Genomic DNA, 19,629 nt, shown 5'->3' with positions numbered 1-19,629 from the left:
GCTGAGTTAAGACGAGGGACTCGGCGAGGGCATCGTGTGCCTGTCTCTTTAAGAAACGGGTGCCTTGTGCACAGCCCGGTTTCCATTGATTGGTGGATCGGGCTGGGACGGACGGAAAGTTGACGCTGATTGGCTAAATTTTTGTTTGAGACTTCAGATGCGGAACGCTAGGGCTGATTGGCTGATATGCACGGCGTGGGCGGTACCATCTCAGTGATTGGATAAGGCTGCAGGAGCTATAGAGTTGCGATGGCACCGTCAGGGCCATTGGCTGACCTGGTTATGCTGCTGGTGGAGGTTGTATCCCTGATGGGGATTGGCTGCAGCGGGCGGGCTTCGCGCAGGCGCGGTAGCGTGGCAGCGAGCCGGCAGCGGGGCTGGTAATGTCTGCCCTGCGGCGGCTGCTGTACGGGCCGGAGGCGGAGCGGGCTCGGCCGGAGCCGGAGCCGCCCCCAGGCCCCTGGGGCATGGAGCCCCGGGCGTGCCCGCAGCACCGCGGGGCTGGGATGGGGCCGGCCTGGCCCGGGGGCAGCTACTGGGACAGGCCCGGCCGGGGCGGCGGCCCCCAGGTAACTGGGACCCCCTGGGGGGCTGGAGCGAGCTCTGTGGGGCGCGATCCGGGGCTGGAGCGAGCTCTGTGGGGGGCGATCCCGGGGCTGGAGCGAGCTCTGTGGGGCGCGATCCCGGGGCTGGAGCGAGCTCTGTGGGGCGCGATCCCGGGGCTGGAGCGAGCTCTGTGGGGCGCGATCCCGGGGCTGGAGCGAGCTCTGTGGGGCGCGATCCCGGGGCTGGAGCGAGCTCTGTGGGGCGCGATCCCGGGGCTGGAGCGAGCTCTGTGGGGCGCGATCCCGGGGCTGGAGCGAGCTCTGTGGGGCGCGATCCCGGGGCTGGAGCGAGCTCTGTGGGGCGCGATCCCGGGGCTGGAGCGAGCTCTGTGGGGCGCGATCCCGGGGCTGGAGCGAGCTCTGTGGGGCGCGATCCCGGGGCTGGAGCGAGCTCTGTGGGGGGCGATCCCGGGGCTGGAGCGAGCTCTGTGGGGGGCGATCCCGGGGCTGGAGCGAGCTCTGTGGGGGGCGATCCCGGGGCTGGAGCGAGCTCTGTGGGGGGCGATCCCGGGGCTGGAGCGAGCTCTGTGGGGGGCGATCCCGGGGCTGGAGCGAGCTCTGTGGGGGGCGATCCCGGGGCTGGAGCGAGCTCTGTGGGGGGCGATCCCGGGGCTGGAGCGAGCTCTGTGGGGGGCGATCCCGGGGCTGGAGCGAGCTCTGTGGGGGGCGATCCCGGGGCTGGAGCGAGCTCTGTGGGGGGCGATCCCGGGGCTGGAGCGAGCTCTGTGGGGGGCGATCCCGGGGCTGGAGCGAGCTCTGTGGGGGGCGATCCCGGGGCTGGAGCGAGCTCTGTGGGGGGCGATCCGGGGCTGGAGCGAGCTCTGTGGGGCGCGATCCCGGGGCTGGAGCGAGCTCTGTGGGGCGCGATCCCGGGGCTGGAGCGAGCTCTGTGGGGCGCGATCCCGGGGCTGGAGCGAGCTCTGTGGGGCGCGATCCCGGGGCTGGAGCGAGCTCTGTGGGGCGCGATCCCGGGGCTGGAGCGAGCTCTGTGGGGGGCGATCCCGGGGCTGGAGCGAGCTCTGTGGGGGGCGATCCCGGGGCTGGAGCGAGCTCTGTGGGGGGCGATCCCGGGGCTGGAGCGAGCTCTGTGGGGCGCGATCCCGGGGCTGGAGCGAGCTCTGGGGGGGGCGATCCCGGGGCTGGAGCGAGCTCTGTGGGGGGCGATCCCGGGGCTGGAGCGAGCTCTGTGGGGGGCGATCCCGGGGCTGGAGCGAGCTCTGTGGGGGGTAGTCTGCGACAGAGGCTGGAAGGCCCCTAGGGGCTGGGAGGGGAGCATGGCTGGGGGCGTCCCCGGGCATGCTCCTGCCCTAGAGACCGGGGATGTGGGTGTACCTTATGAGCACTCCTGAAGGGAGCTGGGGAAGGCTCCTGGGGTTCCAGGGTGCAGATGCCCCAGGTGTAGTGGTCTGTCACTAGCCTGGTGTGGAAAAGATGACTGCCCTAAGATGCAATTAAGCTAAATAGTTGCTGTGTTCCTGAATCCTTTGCACTCCTCTGCTTAATTGATTACACATTTCTCTTGCTGTTTTGTACTCAAGGCGACTCTCCATCAGCTCGCCCTTAAGCTGGTGCACTATCTTAGAGGCTTGAGCCTACAGCTACTGGAAAGTGCCTCTGTGCAATGCCACCTCAAAGGCCGGAGAGGGAGGAATTCTGGTTTTGGCAGCTAGCCTGGAGAGGCAAGAAGCCTGGAAAGGCTTGTAATTACATTGTGTGTGAGGATTTGAAAATAGCTGACACCTTAACATGCTTTCAGGCCTTTATAGAATGTGTTAAGTCACATATAGCAGACTGTTCAGGCAAGCTCTTCTTTCCCTGATTTAGTTGGGGATTGGTCCTGCTTTGAGCAGGGGGTTGGACTAGATGACCTCCTGAGGTCCCTTCCAACCCTGATATTCTAGGATTCACAGCACTGCAACATATCTTATTATGGATTCTCTTTGCATGTTTTTGATTAGACGTTGTCTAATCTTCTGCTAGTTCTAGTGCTATCACTTTTCACCCCTCTGGGACAGTGGGTATACATGAATGCAGATCATGTGCTCTTTCCTAAGCCTGCACTCATCCCCTCCCCTCCCCAGTTAACCTCCTCCCCCAAACAACCCATTTTTCATCTAGTTCAAGGCAAAGAGGTAATAGACTGTGGTTGTATTTTAATTTGGTCCTTTTAGCAGGTGGGTCACCAGGCTAAAGGGAATCTCTCTCCTAAGGCATGTGGGTCTAGACATCACTGTGGTGGTAGCCAAGTATCATCTCAGAATCCACAGGCACAATTCTTCAGGCAGGCTAAGGGGTGATGAAGTGTGGCTGGTGAGTGGAGTTATCCTGGGTAGTGGGATCTGGTAACTCACTCTTTTTGTGACTTGGGAAGAACTGTAGAAGGAAAAGAGACATCAGAAAAACAGAATGAGGTCTGAATTTTCCTATCCTAAGCAGCAGAGAACTAGTGGATTAAACGGTGGTTTCTAGAGTTAACACTGCTTGTTGGACTCCAAAGGTTAATTCATCTACTTTAGAGTCTAGAACATTCAGGTTTTTATTCATGGTCAAAAGTGAAAGTACCCAGAGCATCCAACTTCTGTGGTGCTGTCAGCACCCTGCCCTGGTCTGAGAGTTGGGGATCACAAGCTTGGGAGCTTGTCCTCCTGTAAGCTGTGGGAAGTATGCTGAGAGCAGAGCTAGCTTGAAGATGTGTTAAAACATGCTTTTAGAAAGGGGTTGTGTCTCTTTCAATTCCTTTCTCTGTACAGACCCCCACAATACGTGCTCAGAGGAACAAAGCAGGTTGGTGATCTCATTGCATCCTGTACAATTAGAGGAGTAACTTCTTCCCATGGGAACTGTGAGGCTCATTTGTTTAGAAAAGCAATTTAAGATCCCCTGATGGAAGGTGCTAGAGAAGGGCTGTGGATTACAGTGCAGTGCTGAAAAGGGTGTCAGATAAGAATGGTTTCCTAGCTCTGTTGTCACAGTAAGATGGTAACAGTCTGATTCACCCTAAGCACAGACAGGTTCCTGGGACTGAAGATTGCAGCAGGGGCTGTGTTGCTACCTGTACAGCTCAGAGCAAGGCTTGCCAGTGTTCCACATCAGTTCCTGACATCAGGCTGACCCTGGCTGCCAGCAGCCAGCTCTTACAGTGAAAGACACCTAGTAAGCTTGAATATAGCAAAGGCAAGGACGGCAGGGGAGAGGTGCATCTGTAGAAGTGTTGTTTGCAGCAGTACCTAGCATGAATGTCAGTGAGCACATTCCAAGAGCTTTTTTCATGAGGAGTTAACTGCATCTGTGTATTGCTAATAGCAAATGGGCAGCATGAGTTCTTGTAGTTCTTTGTGGCTGCTGTATCTTTAATGAGCTTGGGCTGCTGTTCCTCGTTATACACGGAATGAACTCTTCCCCTTTCTTTCCTGAATGGGGAGACTTCTGTTCGTTACTGTGACCGATATGGCAATGTCCTGGACAAACTTCACTTGAATGAAGTTTAAGTATCTTAGGAGTTGATTGTATAAAAATGCTAATGTTTATGTATTATTGTGGGATTATATGCAGCTTCTTTAATGGGGGGTGGGGGGGTGGGGGACGGACAGGACTAATGTAAACCCTGGGAAGTGCTGTGAGCTTCAGAGGACTCTGAAACTGTGTGTTAGACAAACCAAATTAAGTGGGCTTGCTAGGAAATACTTGGGAGGAGGGGAAGGTGCCTTCTCACCCAATTTTTAGCAGCTGTGCCCTGAGGAGAGTGTGTTGTTTGCTGATTGCCTGTTACACGAGGACAAGCTCAGAAGCCCAAACTGGATACAAGACTGACTCTCAGATTTGCAGGCGGGGAGGGGGTTGCGCTTGTTCTGAGCAAAACTGTTATGAACTTGTGGCCACAGAAAAACTCCTGTGTGGGGTTGGGAGGACTGTTCATCGACCAGAAGCCTTGTTGGAGTTAGGGGGACATCTCTGGTAAGCTTATTAGCATGCGTGTAGGTTCTTTTATTGTTTTTATATTTTTTCTCTGTAATGATTTTTACTTTAAGAATAAAATCTGCTTGCTTAGAGCTGTGTGGTAACTTTATTGTGGGCAATTACACTGTTTATAGCCTCTGAGGAGAAAAGTAAAGCAGGCCTGTTTAGGCAGTCTGACAGCTGGGGAAATCACAGTGTAGGCAGGGATCTGTGCAGCCTGGAAGTACTCCAGTAATGGGGGAGAGACGTGTCTCTGCTCAAGAGAGGTGATGGCTGGGGAGCCAGAAATCTGAGAGTAGGTGCCCTTGTTGGACCATGAAGGAGGAATAAACGTGCAGTTGCCCTTGGACTGTGACCATTGCTATCTGCAAATGAGTTTTTATTTTCCTTCTTAGGAGCAGCCTCCTTATCCTGGCTATGGTTCCAACTACTGGAACTCTGCGGTGCAGCCTAGAGTTCCCTACCCAAGTCCGTACCCCGCTGGACCTGAGTTACAAAGCCAGGTATAGTAGAAGGGCAACTCTTTCACATCTTGTTTCTTTTGAATCTGAAAGGTTTGTCTTGTTGGGGTGAGGTTAAAGCCATACCCCAATACTAAAGGGCTGGTTTCCCTTGAAAAGAAAGGACCCAAGAATCCCCCACAGGCGATGTTCCTAAGCACTTGGTTCCTTTGCCCATTTCTCCTGACTGCATTAGCATCAGGAAATCCCACATACTGATGTGAAAATATTAAATTGGGTTTGAACTGGACACTGAAACTTTAAACTACTTTAGCATCCATGCCTGAAACTCTTTAGCTAATTGTTGAAGCTCAGTGCAAATGTATTAATCTCCTTTGCTGTCAGTGTTGGTGACTTCCAGCTGCTTGATATGAAATGCACTGTGTCTTGTTGCCAGCAAACTGAGAGTAATTTGGGTAATTATTTTTTTATCAGTGGTCCAACTAAATGAAGAATCCCAAATGACTCTTCTAGTGTCTTTCAGTCAAAGATGCCAAAATGCTTTACAGACTCTTAAAACAGTCATGTGTTAGGCAGGTTTTTATTCTGTTTTATAAATAGGGAAACTGAGGAACAGACAGAAAAAGTGACTTGCCTGCAGTCACGCAGTGAGTCAGTGGTGGAAGTGGGAATAGAACCCACTCCTCTGCCCTACCATTAGATCACCCTAGAAGCTACAATCTGAAACTAGAGCTCTGGAAAGCAAGAAAATGCCTGTGTAATTTAACATTGCAGCCAAAATTAATCCTATAGTATAGACTGAAAATGCAGAAAGACATACACATTCTGCCCACTCCTCGAAAGCTGTGGGCAGAGTAGACTCTTCCTTGCCCTTCTCTCCCTGCCCATCCTTGATGTGTGTTTGGAATTCTTGCACCCTGGTACTGGGCAAATTCTTCTGGTTTCTTTATCCTGTCAGCTGAAGAAATTCGCTCTTATCTTGCCACTAAAGCAGATACAACATTGGTATGGCTGGTGACCCTGTTTATAAAGCCCTACTCTATACAATAGCAATCTGGTATGTTCTGTTTGAACACTCCTCTCATTGGAAAACGTTATTTAGCTAATTACAAAGCACGTGTTGCTTTAGGGTTTCATACTTGCATCTCATCTGCTTAAAGTATAACAGTAAAATCTCACCTTATGCTCCTATAGCATGAGATGCGCTAGGGTTTGTGTTACAAGATGAATTTGGTTTCCCATCGTGATTGTGGTTGGAGCAGTCATTCTCTAAGGACTTTACACTTCTTTTTTTTGAGAACCAGTGTGACCGTGTTTCTTACCTGACAGTGTTAGTGCGTTTTTTATTTGGTTGAAAAGGAAAGAGCTTTTTCTGTTTTGGGAACACTAACACCCTCACTCTGGTGACTATGGATAAGGTGTGTTTCATGCTCCTTGAATGAACTTGGATGTAGAGTAAAATCTGTAAAAACACAAGCCATGTAGGAAAAGCAACTTGAGCCTTTGGATATGCACAGGTCAAACGGTTGCTATTTGGAAATAGTATAAATGCAATGGCAAGTGTGGGTGTGTAGTGCCTCGCACAATGGGCCCTGTGATGCTAATGCACTACAAATAATACATATTTCTTATTAGGAATATTGGAATAATAACACTTACTCATACGCAAAGTCAGTATTAGCACTAGTAAAAGATAACAAGCGCTTTTTGCAGAAAATGCATCATTTTAATTCCCAGCTTTTGAAAAGGAGCAACTTAATTTATTCAACATTTTACACAAAAAATGGAAAGCAGTTTCCTCCCTGTCTTACTCATTGGCAAAATTGAAAAAGGTGGGGATAGGAAAAACAAAATGAAAAGTAGTTAAATTTTTCTTCCAATTTTTTCCAAATAAGAGAATTTTTTGCAAAAAATTCCCTCTTCAAATAGGCCATTTTTTAAATTGGAATAAATTGTTTGAAAAATGTCAGCCAGCTGTTGTCATTATAAATGACAGGACTTGCATCAGGCATGAGCGTATGGAAACTGTTCAGCAAACCTCACGATTGGGAATACACATGTGATGTGCATGTAGGGAAAGAGTCTGGTCCCAACTGCTAGTTGCATTACAGCCAAAGTAATCTAGGAATTCAATGCGTCCTCCAATGGAGGGGAAGAGGATGGGAATTTAGTGTTTGAGAACGACTCCTATGACTTTCCTCGTTTTTAAAGAGATTAACAAAATAAAAGGCCCCAGCTGTGTAGGTAGTGAAATTCCTGATAATCTGTAAGAATGGCTGACACTTTAAATAATAAAAAAGAATAGTCTAATCCTCAGTAGAGGGCATTGTACTTCCGCTTGCCTGCAGAAAAAAGGGAACTGACAGAATACTTTCTCTCTACTCTCTGGTCCCATGAGTCACTCTTCTTGGCTGTTAGTATTATTTATTATTGGTATTGTAGTAGTGCCAAGGAGCCTGAGTCACAGACCAGGATCCCATTGTGTTATAGCCACATCAGTAAATATTAATTCACCAGATCACATGCTCCAAGATATTTCGTATCTAAGTTGCTTGGATGTTTCCAAACAAAATTTGCCAATGCGCAGTTAAGGCTGTCAGTTTATTCTCCCCTCCAAAATTATCTAATTTATTTAAGTATTACTCTTGAGAATGTAACCATTATAAAGTCAGCACCTTCTTAGTTCTGACTGTTCTATTGCTGTGACCGCTGTGGCCCTCTCTTCCTCTAAAGACGAAGTATACTGTGAGGATGAGACAGAACTAACAAATGCCTTTCTCAGTGCAGCAGATTTAGGCACAGAGACAGAGAGGGGTTAGGCTATAAACACAGCTTCCCCACAGACAGTAATTTCAGCCTCCCACGTCTCAGTCCTACACCAGACTCTTCTACTAGCTTACCTGGTCAGAACAAAACTGACCTTCTCCAACTGTCTTGTGGATGTCACTGCATTCCATTCCCTCTCATTGCTTCCTATGCTTCGTTGCTAAGAGCCTTGGTGTGTGTCACTGACCACCATTATTACATATACATGTTGCATATGACCAAGATGTATGTAGTAAGACTAAGGACAGATTTCAAGGCTGGTGGGAGCCATCGTGATTTTACAGGCCCCTGTGACCACTCACTGTGGGCAGTCCAAAGACAGCTACAAGTTGCCAAAACTCCAATTTGGGTCAGAGAAACCAGAAGCCCCAAGACAGCCCATTTTGGGGGCTGAAGGAAACTTACGTATAACAGCTGAAGGCAGAGTGTACTATCCCATTTCTCTGCGCAAGAGAAAATACACAATTACTATAGGAAAAATGCTAGATTGAGGGGAAAGTGCCCCCCCAAAAGCCAGCTGAGACAGATGTGCTTGAGGATGCAGGGCTGAAGAGCAAAGGCAAGTTGGAAGGTGCTGCAGCACAGCACCTGCTGCCCCTGGAAGAGGTAAAGCAGGGAGACTGTCCACTACAGGGGGAAGTAGTAATGATGGAATAAGATCATCCACTGGAGAGGGACATGGCCACAGCTCTGCAGCCAGAAGAGGAGGAGGTGATGGAAGGAGAAGACTCACTGAAAGGTTCTGAATCCTCTCCGCTGCGTTTAGATGGGGATGTTGGAGGAGACAGTCTGATCCAGGGTGTTGCAGCTGCTTGCCCACAGTCAAAACAGGATATAGGCTCTCTGGAAAGAGATGATCTGGTGAAGTGGCTCTTCCTCCAGCTTCTGGAAGGGGAGAGGAGGCGCAAGGAGGCAGAGAAAAGGTGGGAGGAGGCAGAAACAAAATTTCAGCAATTTCTCCTGGAGCTAGGAAAGAGAGCGAACAGGTTGGCTCTGAGCTCCCAGGTCAGACCTGGAGAAGCACTCCCTCCTCACCTAGCTTCTCCAGACCACTTACAGCCATCACGCTCTTTCTGGATACACATTCAGAGGGCATATCAGTGGCTGAAAGACCAGTGGTCCCTACGTATAAGTCCAAGAGACTCATTGCAGTGATGTGAGGGAGGCTGACGACTATGCAGAAATGTGTTGGTACAGGTTTAGGGAGTACAGACTCCAGGAGGCAGAGGGACCCCAGGAGGCTTACACTCACTTATCTGAGCTGTGCCACAAGTGGATCCAGCCCAAAAGCACGAGTGCAGCACGGATTGCTGACATGCTAATCACAGAGCAATTCCTGCAGATCCTCCCACATGAAGTTCAGGCATGGGTTAGCAGGAACAGGCCAGACACGGGGAGTAGGGCTGTGTCCTTGGCAGAGTACATCCTGGCCATCAAGGAGCATGGTCAGTGCTCAACACTGGTAAGGCCTCCAGATTGTCCCGTGAGGGAGAAATGCAGGGCTGGAAAAGCAGGGGGTGGGATTATGACTTCAAGGACCACAAATGCGCTTCCTGATGAGAAACTGGGAAGCTTGCACACATGGTCACATAGCTTACTGCGACCCTGAGAGTGCTGCACTGTGGGTGGGGGGTTGGGGATTGGATTAGAATAATAGAATCATAGAATATCAGGGTTGGAAGGGACCTCAGGAGGTCATCTAGTCCAACTCCCTGCTCAAAGCGGATGCTCTCATCCCTATGACACATGAGGCAACCCAGGGTTGCCACATTTCTTACTCCATTGTAGTCTGTTCCATGACAGCAACATCTTTGTCAATAGTTTTCTTATATGTCATCTGCTGTCCTCCTCTTTTCCATCTTTCACCAAGTGGTGTCCAGTCAAGGGCTTATCTAGGAATGTGTTTTTTCTAGGGCTGTCAGTTAATCACAGTTAACTCATGCGAGTCACTCAAAAAATTAATCTTGATTAAAAAGACTAATTGCAGTTTTAATTGCACTGTTAAACAACAGAATACCAATTGATATTTATTAAATATTTTGGATGTTTTTCTACATTTTCATATATTGTATTCTGTGTTGTAATTGAAATCAAAGTGTATATTTTTTATTACAAATATTTGCACAGTAAAAATCATAAAAGAAATAGTATTTTTCAATTCACCTCATACTGTTACTATAGTGCAATCTCTTTATCGTGAAAGTGCAACTTACAAAGGTAGATTTTTTTTGTTTGTTACATAACTGCACTCAAAAAATAAAACAATGTAAAACTTCAGAGCCTACAAGTCCACTCAGTCCTACTTCTCATTCAGCCAATTGCTAAGACTAACACATTAGTTTACATTTACAGGAGATAATGCTGCCTGCTTCTTTTTTACAATGTCACCTGAAAGTGAGAACTGGCATTCGCATGGCACTGTTGTAGCTGGCGTTGCAAGGTATTTACATGCCAGATAGACTAAACATTCATATGCCCCTTCATGCTTCGGCCATCATTCCAGAGGACATGCTTCCATGCTGATGATCCTCGTTAAAAAAATAATCCATTAATTAAATTTTGACTGAACTCCTTGTGGGAGAATTGTATATCCCCTGCTCTGTTTTACCCACATTCCGCCATATATTTCATGTTATAGCAGTCACGGATGATGACCCACCATATGTTGTTCATTTTAAGAACACTTTCACAGCAGATTTGACAGTACGCAAAGAAGGTACCAATGTGAGATTTCTAAAGATAGCTACAGCACGCAACCCAAGGTTTAATAATCTGAAGTGCTGTCCAAAATCTGAGCGGTATGAGGTGTGGAGCATGCTTTCAGAAGTCTTAAAAGATCAGCACTCTGATACAGAAACTACAGAACCTGAACCACCAAAAAAGAAAATCAACCTTCTGCTGGTGGCATCTGAATAAGATAATGAAAATGAACATGCGTCGGTCTGCGCGGCTTTGGATTGTTATCGAGCAGAACCTGTCATCAGCATGGATGCATGTCCCGCAGAATGGTGGTTGAAGCATGAAGGGACATGTGAATCTTTTAGCGCATCTGGCACATAAATATCTTGCAACGCTGCCTACAACAGTGCTATGAGAATGCCTGTTCTCACTTTCAGGTATCACTGTAAACAAGAAGCAGGCAGCATTATTTCCTGCAGACGTAAACAAACTTGTTTGAGCGATTGGCTGAACAAGAAGTAGGACTGAGTAGACTTGCAGGCTCTAAAATTTTACATTGTTTTATTTTTGAATGCAGTTTTTTGTACATAATTCTTCCTTTGTAAGTTCAAATTTCATGATAAACAGATTGCACTACAGTACTTGTATTAGGTAAATTGAAAAATACTATTTATTTTTTACAGTGCAAACACTTATAATCAAAAATAAATATAAAGTGAGCACTGTACACTTCGTATTCTGTGTTGTAATTGAAATCAATATATTTGAAAATGTAGAAAACATCCAAAAATATTTAAATAAATGGTATTCTATTGTTTAACAGTGCGATTAATCGTGATTAATTTTTTAATCACGCATTTAATTTTTTTCATCACTTGACAGCCGTAGTCTTTTCATATCTGTACAAGATACCCAAACACTTTCATCCTTATTTCTCAAATCATTGTCCCTACAGTCTGTTGGTCAGTCCTTTGTAACACATCAGCATTAGTTACTTTATCCCACCAGTGGACACCAAGTACTCTCTGTAAGCATCTCTTATGTAATGCGTTAAGTTTCCTGTTGCCAAGTTTCTGAAGAATATAACCTTGTGGGTATCACAATGACATTGTATAACTTTAACTTGGTTCTTATGTGACTCTCCTTACTTTTCCAAATCCAATATCAGTGTCAAATATAGGGGCTCAGTAATCATGGTGCTTCTGTGATTGACGTGACAATACAATATGACAAACAAGTGTATGCTCCTGAGATAGACAATCAGTGCTGATGGCCAGCTCAATCAGGAAGTGGAAGCAAGAACTGGAAAGGCTTGTGAAACTGATAGATATGGGGGGGTTGTTTGGGGAATCAGGATGTGGAGTAGTATTTGCAAATCCTTCACTGACTGTAAGTGTTGTATAAAGGCAGGGATCGTGAAAACCAGAGAGGGGGTTGCGGAGGGAAGAGGGCTGTTGGGGCTAAGGGGTATTCTATCATGAGGGTCTGTTGAAATGGAAAAGAGATTGACCTCTTTGGTTGTCAGGGTGATAGAAATCAACCTTTTCCAGGGATTCTAGGGCCATGGAGCACCAGAAACAGTTATGTGGATAAGCCTGTAGAGGGCTAATCGGTACTAATCAGTATACCTGGGCACAAGGTAGGGATCGCAAGCAGTGTGCTGAGCAGCACCTGACAGTGAAATAATGTTGACCTGCCTTACAGGGGTGGTGGAGAGGCTTAATGTTTGTAAAGCATTCTTGTCAGCCTCTCATTGGAATCTCTGTAATGCTTGATAATAAGACATGGCAGGAGGAAGACAATTAAATTTCTACCCTATATTTTTTTCCCCAACCCACAAATTTTCAAATGCAAAACCTCTATCCTACTTCAATGGTAAAACTTTAATCACTCCAGTGAGAAAGAGTTATGGTTCCCACAGCAACAAGATTAATATTCCTTGCTGGTGTGTGCACAGTTGCTATGGAAACCATAACTCTGAATTTCCTGATTTGAGACTAAAATCCCTATTTTGCAGTTGTCTAAAACCTATTCCACTCTTCTCCTACACAGCTATGTTGCTGCTCCTATTCCAGACCCTAGAGCCTTTGGCCACTCATAGAATCACAGAAATGGAGGGCTGGAAAGGACCTCAGGAAGTTATCTAATCCATCCCCCGCAACCTCCTGTCTTTCTGGGGCAGGATTTAAGTGTACCTAGACAGGGGTTTGGGAGTTTAAGGACAGGTTAGACAATGATGGAGATTCCACAACCTCCCTTGGTAACCTATTCTAGTACGTAATACTTGGTTAGAAATTTTTTCCTAATATCCAACCTACATCTCCCTTGCTGCAAATTAAGCCGATTACTTCTTGTCCTTCCCTTGATGGACACGGAGAACAATTGCGTGTTGTCCTCTTCGTAACAACCTTTCACATATCTGAAGACTTAGCATATCCTCCCTCAGCCTTCTCAAAACTAAATATGCCCAATTGTTTCAACCTTTCCTCTGAGATCGGGTTTTCTAAACCTTTTATCATTTTTATTGCTGCCCTCTGGACTGCTCCAGTTTGTTCACATCTTTCCTAAAGTGTGGTGTCCAAAACTGGACACAGTTTTCCAGCTGAGGCCTGACCAGTGTTGAGCAGAACAATTCCCTCCCATGTCTTACATACAACATTCCTGTTAATACATCCCAAAATGACATTTGCCTTGTTCACAACAGCATCACATTGTTGACTCATATTCTATTTGTGACCCACTGTAACCCCCAGATCCTTTTCAGCAGTATTGCAGCCTACTCAGTTATTTCCCCGTCTTGTATTTCTGCATTTGATTTTTTCCTTCCTAGGTGCAGTCCTTTGCATTTCTCTACATTGGATTTTATCTTACTTATTTCAGACCAGTTTTCAAAGCGATCTTGACAAATTGGCATTCATTCCTGTCCTCCAAAGTGCTCGTACCCCCCCCCCCCCCCGGTTGGTGTTGTCCACATTCAATCTGTGTCCATCTCTCAAATATGTTCTCTGCTTGTTTTTCAGGGACTGGAGTCTCCCTACACAAATGGAGCCTATGGCGCCCCTTACCCCTCAGCCCCTGGGGCTGCTCCACATTATGCTAATCTGCCACAGTCAAACACTTACTATTCTTCTGGGCACCCTCGGGCCGCCTATCCAGCAGAGTCTCCGAGCATGTACCGGCCGCCATCGCCAGCCTCGCACTGGAATTATCCCCCACCAGACTGCCCCCCGGAAGGCCCCTCTCTCAGGAGGCAGGCCCCAGGATACTCCCCACCATCGGTAAGGAAGCTAATACAAGGAATACATGCTTCCTTTGGGAATATGCTTGGGGCTGGTGTGAGTACAACCCAGCTCAGTATTGGATATAGCCCTTCTGAAGCAAAGGTTGGCATGCGCTAGCCTAAGGGCAGTCTGCCCTTCCAGCTACCAGCTATTCAGGTCTGAGCCCTAGAAGTGCACTACATAGCCGCTGTTCTTGGCTCCAGCACGGGAAATGTTTACCCCGAGGTCCATCTCATGCCCCAGGTCTCTCATCTCTCCAACACAGCCCAGTATTTTGACAGACACTGTGCTGACTTAGACTGCAGCTAAACTACATAAATTGCCAAGAGAGCCAGCCATGCCCACTCTTATAAAGATGTGTAACCACTCCCTTGGCCTAGGACTCAGAATTAATAGGCTGACATGTCAGAGCCAAGGTAGCTGGTCTGACTTTGTGGCTCTTAACAAGGAGTGTTTAGTAGGAGTGGAGAAGCATGTCCAAAGGTATTTCCAATGACTGAGTGAACATGACCTTGAAAGTACTACCTTCATTTCCCTCTTCCTGCAGACCCCAGGTATGCCTGTCCCACACTATCCATATGGAGGAGATACCAACCCTGGCATTCCACAGCAGGGGCCTCCACCACCACAACCAAGACCCCAGGATGAATCTTGGGCTTCCTCTGGCATCTATGGGATGCAGCCACGTTATGCCTGGCCTGCTGCTTCAACACCCCAAGGAAGTCCATTTGTTTCAGAATCATCTCCATCCTGGCCTGGCAATGGAGCTCCTTCTCCTCATCCTCCAGCTCATGATACAAAGGTAAAGATTTAATTTTTTGACACTTACTGGTGCCTATATTAACTCGGCCGTATGGGTCACTGCACAGCAGTGCAAAAACCCCTTCCCCAGAAGCTTAGCATGCTGCTTTTACAGTGCTTCTAGCTCCCGCTGGCGCAGGGAAAAAGAGATCTTGCTTGGAAATCCAATACTGTTTGGTATTTACATACTGCTTTTACAACTTCAGAACGCTGTACAATGCTAAATAATTGTAGAGTGAATCTGTCAGTCAGGATGAGCTCTCTGACTGCAGGTCTGTGATCAGACCACTAGACTACACTGCTTCCCTGAAAAACACATGTACTTTTCATTTCTTTGAAGTGCTTCCACCTTTCCCCCCTCTGTTAAAGTAATGGGTTCATACTACATAGAACCAAACTAATTAAAACTAGGAATTCTCACAATGGTCTTTTAGATCCATTAACTTGGATATTCATAAAGAATATACAGAGTTATACTTAATGCAAAAAACTAAAGGGAGGTATTGGAGGGAATATCAGATCTCATGCTCCAGGTCTTAAAACAGTCTCTCATTAGTAGGGATTAGGGTGAGACCTTTATGGGGGGCAGATTATCCCATATCTGCCTGCTGCAGGGTTTCTTGCATCTTCCTCTGAAGCATCTGGTGCTGGTCACTGGGAGCCAGGAGACTGGGCTAGAAGGGCCTGTCCTGATCCACACGCAATTGTTGTGTTCCTGTCCAAGTGAACTCCTGGGCACAGGAATCCTTTACTAGACGTCGCTAAAAATTAGTGTTGTGGGAATAATGGATTCTGTTCCTTCCTAGTCTCACCATTCTCCTCTTTACAGTTAGAGGCCCTGGCCACACCAGGATCAGATCTCTGGAAGGTACAACTGTGTTGACAAAGTACTTGCTAGCAGGATTCTAATGTGGATTTTTTTGAATAGCATGGCCATGAATTTGTCATCTGGGAATAGTTATAAAATTGTGTAATACACTCCCTGGAAAGAGAGTATCTCTCATGATCCACTCAAATACATCCACACATACCAGAGGAATTGTGCTAGAATCCTGCTAGCAAATATCATGGCTAAACATAGCTGTAGCAAGTATAATCCTGACCTTGCTGTGGGCTATTTCACAACTATCGCATTGTCATTCCGCAGACACAGAGTTTTGTGAACCAGATGTGGTTCCTCTAACTAGTTTGTTCTTAAATAGGTCAAAGACTTGATCACTAGCTGTCTCTGAGCATTCCTTTTTGGGCTTGTTTATGGGCAGCAATGCTTATTGAAGAAAGTTGTGTAAGTTTCATGTTATTAGGTCACAGAATATTATGACATCACGGTGGATGACAGTCTCAAAGTGCAGGCCTCATCCTTAGTAACTTCCATTACCCGAACCCTTTTTGCGCTGCCATCCTGGGCATGCACATCTTCCAAATGAGCAGGGAGGAAGACTGGCCCTGCTGCTCAGAGATCTGCTTGCATTCCCTCTTTGATGCAGGATGTGGGATAAGAAAACTGGTGTTGAAGGAAACAAATTTTAAATCTGCTTGTTTCTGATTTAGGATACTTCTTATGACAAACCAGACCAAGGAGCAAACCACAACAACTACTTTCCAGAAGTCAATCATCAGCCCTCTGGGACTATGAATGATCACAAATCAACTCAACTAAACACCAAACCATCCCATTTCAATCCCAAAGTGCAATACAGCGCACAGCCCCAAATGTATGATAATGTACCTAGGAAACCACCTTTGAACCAGGATGCAGGTTTTAAACCCAGCGACCAGCCTTTGTCAAACTCCCTGGGAATGCAGCCAGGGATTCAAAGAGTTATGCAAGTTATGGAGGAAGTTGAGCAGTTGGAGCAAGAGGTGGATGAATTTGTAGGGAAAAAGACAGACAAAGCATACCGGCTCCTGGAGGAAATGCTGACCAAGGAGCTTTTGGAACTGGATTCCATAGAGACTTGTGGCCAGGACAATGTTCGACAGGCTAGGAAGGAGGCTGTTCATAGAATCCAGGCCATACTGGAGAAACTGGAAAAAAAGGGATTGTAAAAGACAGATGGTAACAACTCAAGGCCTGCTATGGACATCCCAAAGCTCTCTGGTTAGGCTTAATTCTTGGCCCGCTTCTGTTGACCATGAAAAGCAATAAAGTCTGATGATACTTTAATTTTTTTTTTTTTAAACCCAACAAATAATAAATTGGCTGTGGACGAATGAAGGGAGGATTGAAACATCAGTCCTGAATTTTCAGTTTGTTGTTCCAGGCCAACGAATGTACAGACAACTGTGGGATTTTGACACTGCCAAACAAAGTGCTTTTGCCTCTGTGGGTGTCTACATGCTTTTCATCGGCAGGAGAGGAAACTTGTATGGAACAGACTTTTCTATACTAGGCCAAATGTGTGTCTGTAGATGCCACCTGCTGCCCCATGGCTTCTTAAATAGCTGGAATATTTGTCAAGTTTTGTAAGTTACAAAGGCATTGCAACACACAGCAAGAACAACAAGGCTTCATGCTCTTGGACCACTATTCTTGTGTATTATTTACAGCTTCATCACTCTAGTCATTGAGATTGATGCGTATTGTTCTGTGTCTTTTTGGTGCACACTGTCGTACTGTCTTGAAGTGCTGGTGGAAGAGACCATATTAGCAACCAGTAAATATGGCAACTTCACACTGTTTTCTTCTATATAGTGAGAACTATTCAGTGATGTTTTATGTGGGGGAGAGGTAATAAGGAACACAACTGGGAGCTTTTGAATTCTGCCTCTGAAAAGGCAGTGGTACAAATGAGAGATGGCGGCATGATCCTAGGGAAGTGAAACATTTGGAAATGATTTTTCAGGGCAAATTGGGGTAAAAATCCACTTTTTAATTGTAATGTCCTTTCACATAATGCAGTTTGTAATCCATTATAATCTGCATAACTGGTGGTTCTGTACAGTGCACTGTGGAGGGGAGAGGAAAAACATCTGCCTTTAACCGGGGGGCTACCACATCTGAAATTAAGTAGTCATTACTGTGTATGATAAGAAAATAAACTCTGGCAAGTTTTAAAAATAATTTTGTACTGATAAGTCGGAAATGACTTTCTTTAAAGTTTGTGTGAAACTATAAATGGAACCTATTGTAACCAAAGCACCTGGAATTCTGTCTTTGCAGCAGATCCTAAGACAAGGCAGCAAGTGGCATGGAAATAGTGACATTCATGATGTTGAAAGGGGGTTGGTGCTACTTTTGTGACGGCTTGGAGCAGACTAGTTCTGTGAATGCTTTAGCCTTTTGCTCCTGAAACAATGACCACATTTTCCTGAAGCCATCCAGCCTGGCATTCTGTATGCTGCTAGTCAATGCAGTGGAAGATGTATGTTTGCAGATTCTACATCCTTAGTGCACCTGAATTCTGCTGCATAGTACTGACCTCTCCAACAGTTCAGATCCATCCTCATAGTCATGCATGTGGTTGGCAGTCTAGAAAATATACTCTGGGCTAATCCAGAAGAGCAGAGTAATCCGTCTGGGCCAATAAATGTTTCGGATTGGAGGACCGTGTTTAATAGCAATGGCAGAGACCAACCAGGCCTAGCTAACGCTGTTTGGGATCTGATTCCCAAGAGCAGAAGCTATGTTCTAGCTCGCCACTATATTGTAAAGAGCCTCCAGTTCTATGCTAATATAAGGGAGGAGATCTGGTTCCAAGGGCTGAACGTCTGCAGGAGGTAATGGTACAACATTAATGAATTAAACAATGGTTGATGCTACCAGTGCTTCTGAGAATTAATGTTATCCTGGTATAACAGTGACAGACCCCGGTCGGCAGGCGGGATCAAATCTGGGACTTTTGGAGCTTAGTGCAGGAGCCTCTACCACGTGAGGCTGTAGAGCAGACTCATTTTCTCTCTCTCTAAGTGGTCTCGGTGCCACTAGATAGGACAGAACACCACACCCAGAAGGCTTGTGGGTTACACTAGCACTTCCTCTCACCTGCACACTTCATGGCAGAATATTTATTTATATAATGTGTGAGAAGTTTGCCACGTAACTACCCTTGCTGTCACAGCTAGTTATTTTCCCTAGAGGAGCAGAGAGAGAAACACCTATTTGTTCTGGGCATTTGTACTCCTTTAATTTAGTGCACAGTTTAAATACCCTGGTGCTAGGAATGTGAAATCCTTAGTGCAATTGCTGTGGGGCCCTAGCTGTGTCTCCGTAATATGCTTAAAATTTTCCCAGAAATTACGACTTCAGGCTCACAGAAGAGATCTAAGATTTAGCAGAAACTTTGTTTTTGAAAGGGAACATGAAAGGGAAAAGGCTTCTTTGCTGAGATGAAGTTAGCTAGACAAAAACTGTACCAGAAAAATACTCCATTTGCTGTAACCTTACAAAATTAACGGCACAGCTTAGCTCCTCTTCTTCAAATTCTCTGGTGACCTAGGGTAGCGCTGTCATTGTGTAGGCTGAGGAACCTGCAGCCTCCTCGCTAGAAGTAAAATGGTCAAAACAGGCGAGTGACTTACATTAATTTACATAACTTTGCCGAGCAACTTTTCATAGAAATGTAGGGCTGGAAGGGACCTCAAGAGGTTATCAAGTCCAGCCCCTGTGCTGAGGCAGGACCAAGTATACCTAGACCATCCCTGAGAGGTGTTTGCCTAACCTGTACTTAAAAATCTCCAGTGAGGGGGATTCCACAATGTCCCTTGGAAGCCTATTCCAGTATTTAATCTCTGATAACTACTCTTTGAGTATGGACTTTCAACTAGTTATATACCCACCGTATGATAATTTCACCTAGACCACATTTCCTTAGTTTTATTATGAGAATGTCATGGGTGACTCTGTCAACAGCTTTACTAAAATCAAGCTATCACCTACACTGCCTATCCATTAGGCCAGTAAGCCTGTTAAAGATGGAAATTAGGTGGGAGTAGCATGATTTTGCTTGGCATATCCATGCTGACTGTTATCCTGTAGGTGCTTATAAATTGGTTGTTTAATAATTTATTCCAGTATCT

General features: G+C 46.3%; 1 protein-coding gene across 1 annotated transcript; it reads left to right on the top strand.

Moving 5' to 3' along the window:
- Nucleotides 1-357: 357 nt before the first annotated feature.
- Nucleotides 358-17,688, top strand: BAG4 (BAG cochaperone 4). The gene is made up of 5 exons (XM_077805758.1): nt 358-569; nt 4,958-5,065; nt 13,549-13,806; nt 14,357-14,611; nt 16,162-17,688. The coding sequence occupies exons 1-5, from the start codon at nt 384-386 to the stop codon at nt 16,657-16,659; spliced, it is 1,305 nt and encodes a 434-aa protein (XP_077661884.1). The 5' UTR covers nt 358-383; the 3' UTR covers nt 16,660-17,688.
- Nucleotides 17,689-19,629: the final 1,941 nt, after the last annotated feature.

Source organism: Eretmochelys imbricata, chromosome 26, assembly GCF_965152235.1.
Source record: "Eretmochelys imbricata isolate rEreImb1 chromosome 26, rEreImb1.hap1, whole genome shotgun sequence".
In the NCBI taxonomy this organism is placed as follows: Eukaryota; Metazoa; Chordata; order Testudines; family Cheloniidae; genus Eretmochelys; species Eretmochelys imbricata.
This window is presented reverse-complemented; position numbering and strand designations above follow the sequence as displayed.

What these genes read in the sequence shown, in the direction of transcription:
- BAG4 (XM_077805758.1), top strand. Translation starts at nt 384, where the DNA reads ATGTCTGCCCTGCGGCGGCTGCTGTACGGGCCGGAGGCGGAGCGGGCT. An exon ending in GACCTGAGTTACAAAGCCAG is followed by an intron (nt 5,066 to 13,548) that starts GTATAGTAGAAG and finishes CTTGTTTTTCAG; the next exon opens with GGACTGGAGTCTCCCTACAC. An exon ending in CAGGATACTCCCCACCATCG is followed by an intron (nt 13,807 to 14,356) that starts GTAAGGAAGCTA and finishes CTCTTCCTGCAG; the next exon opens with ACCCCAGGTATGCCTGTCCC.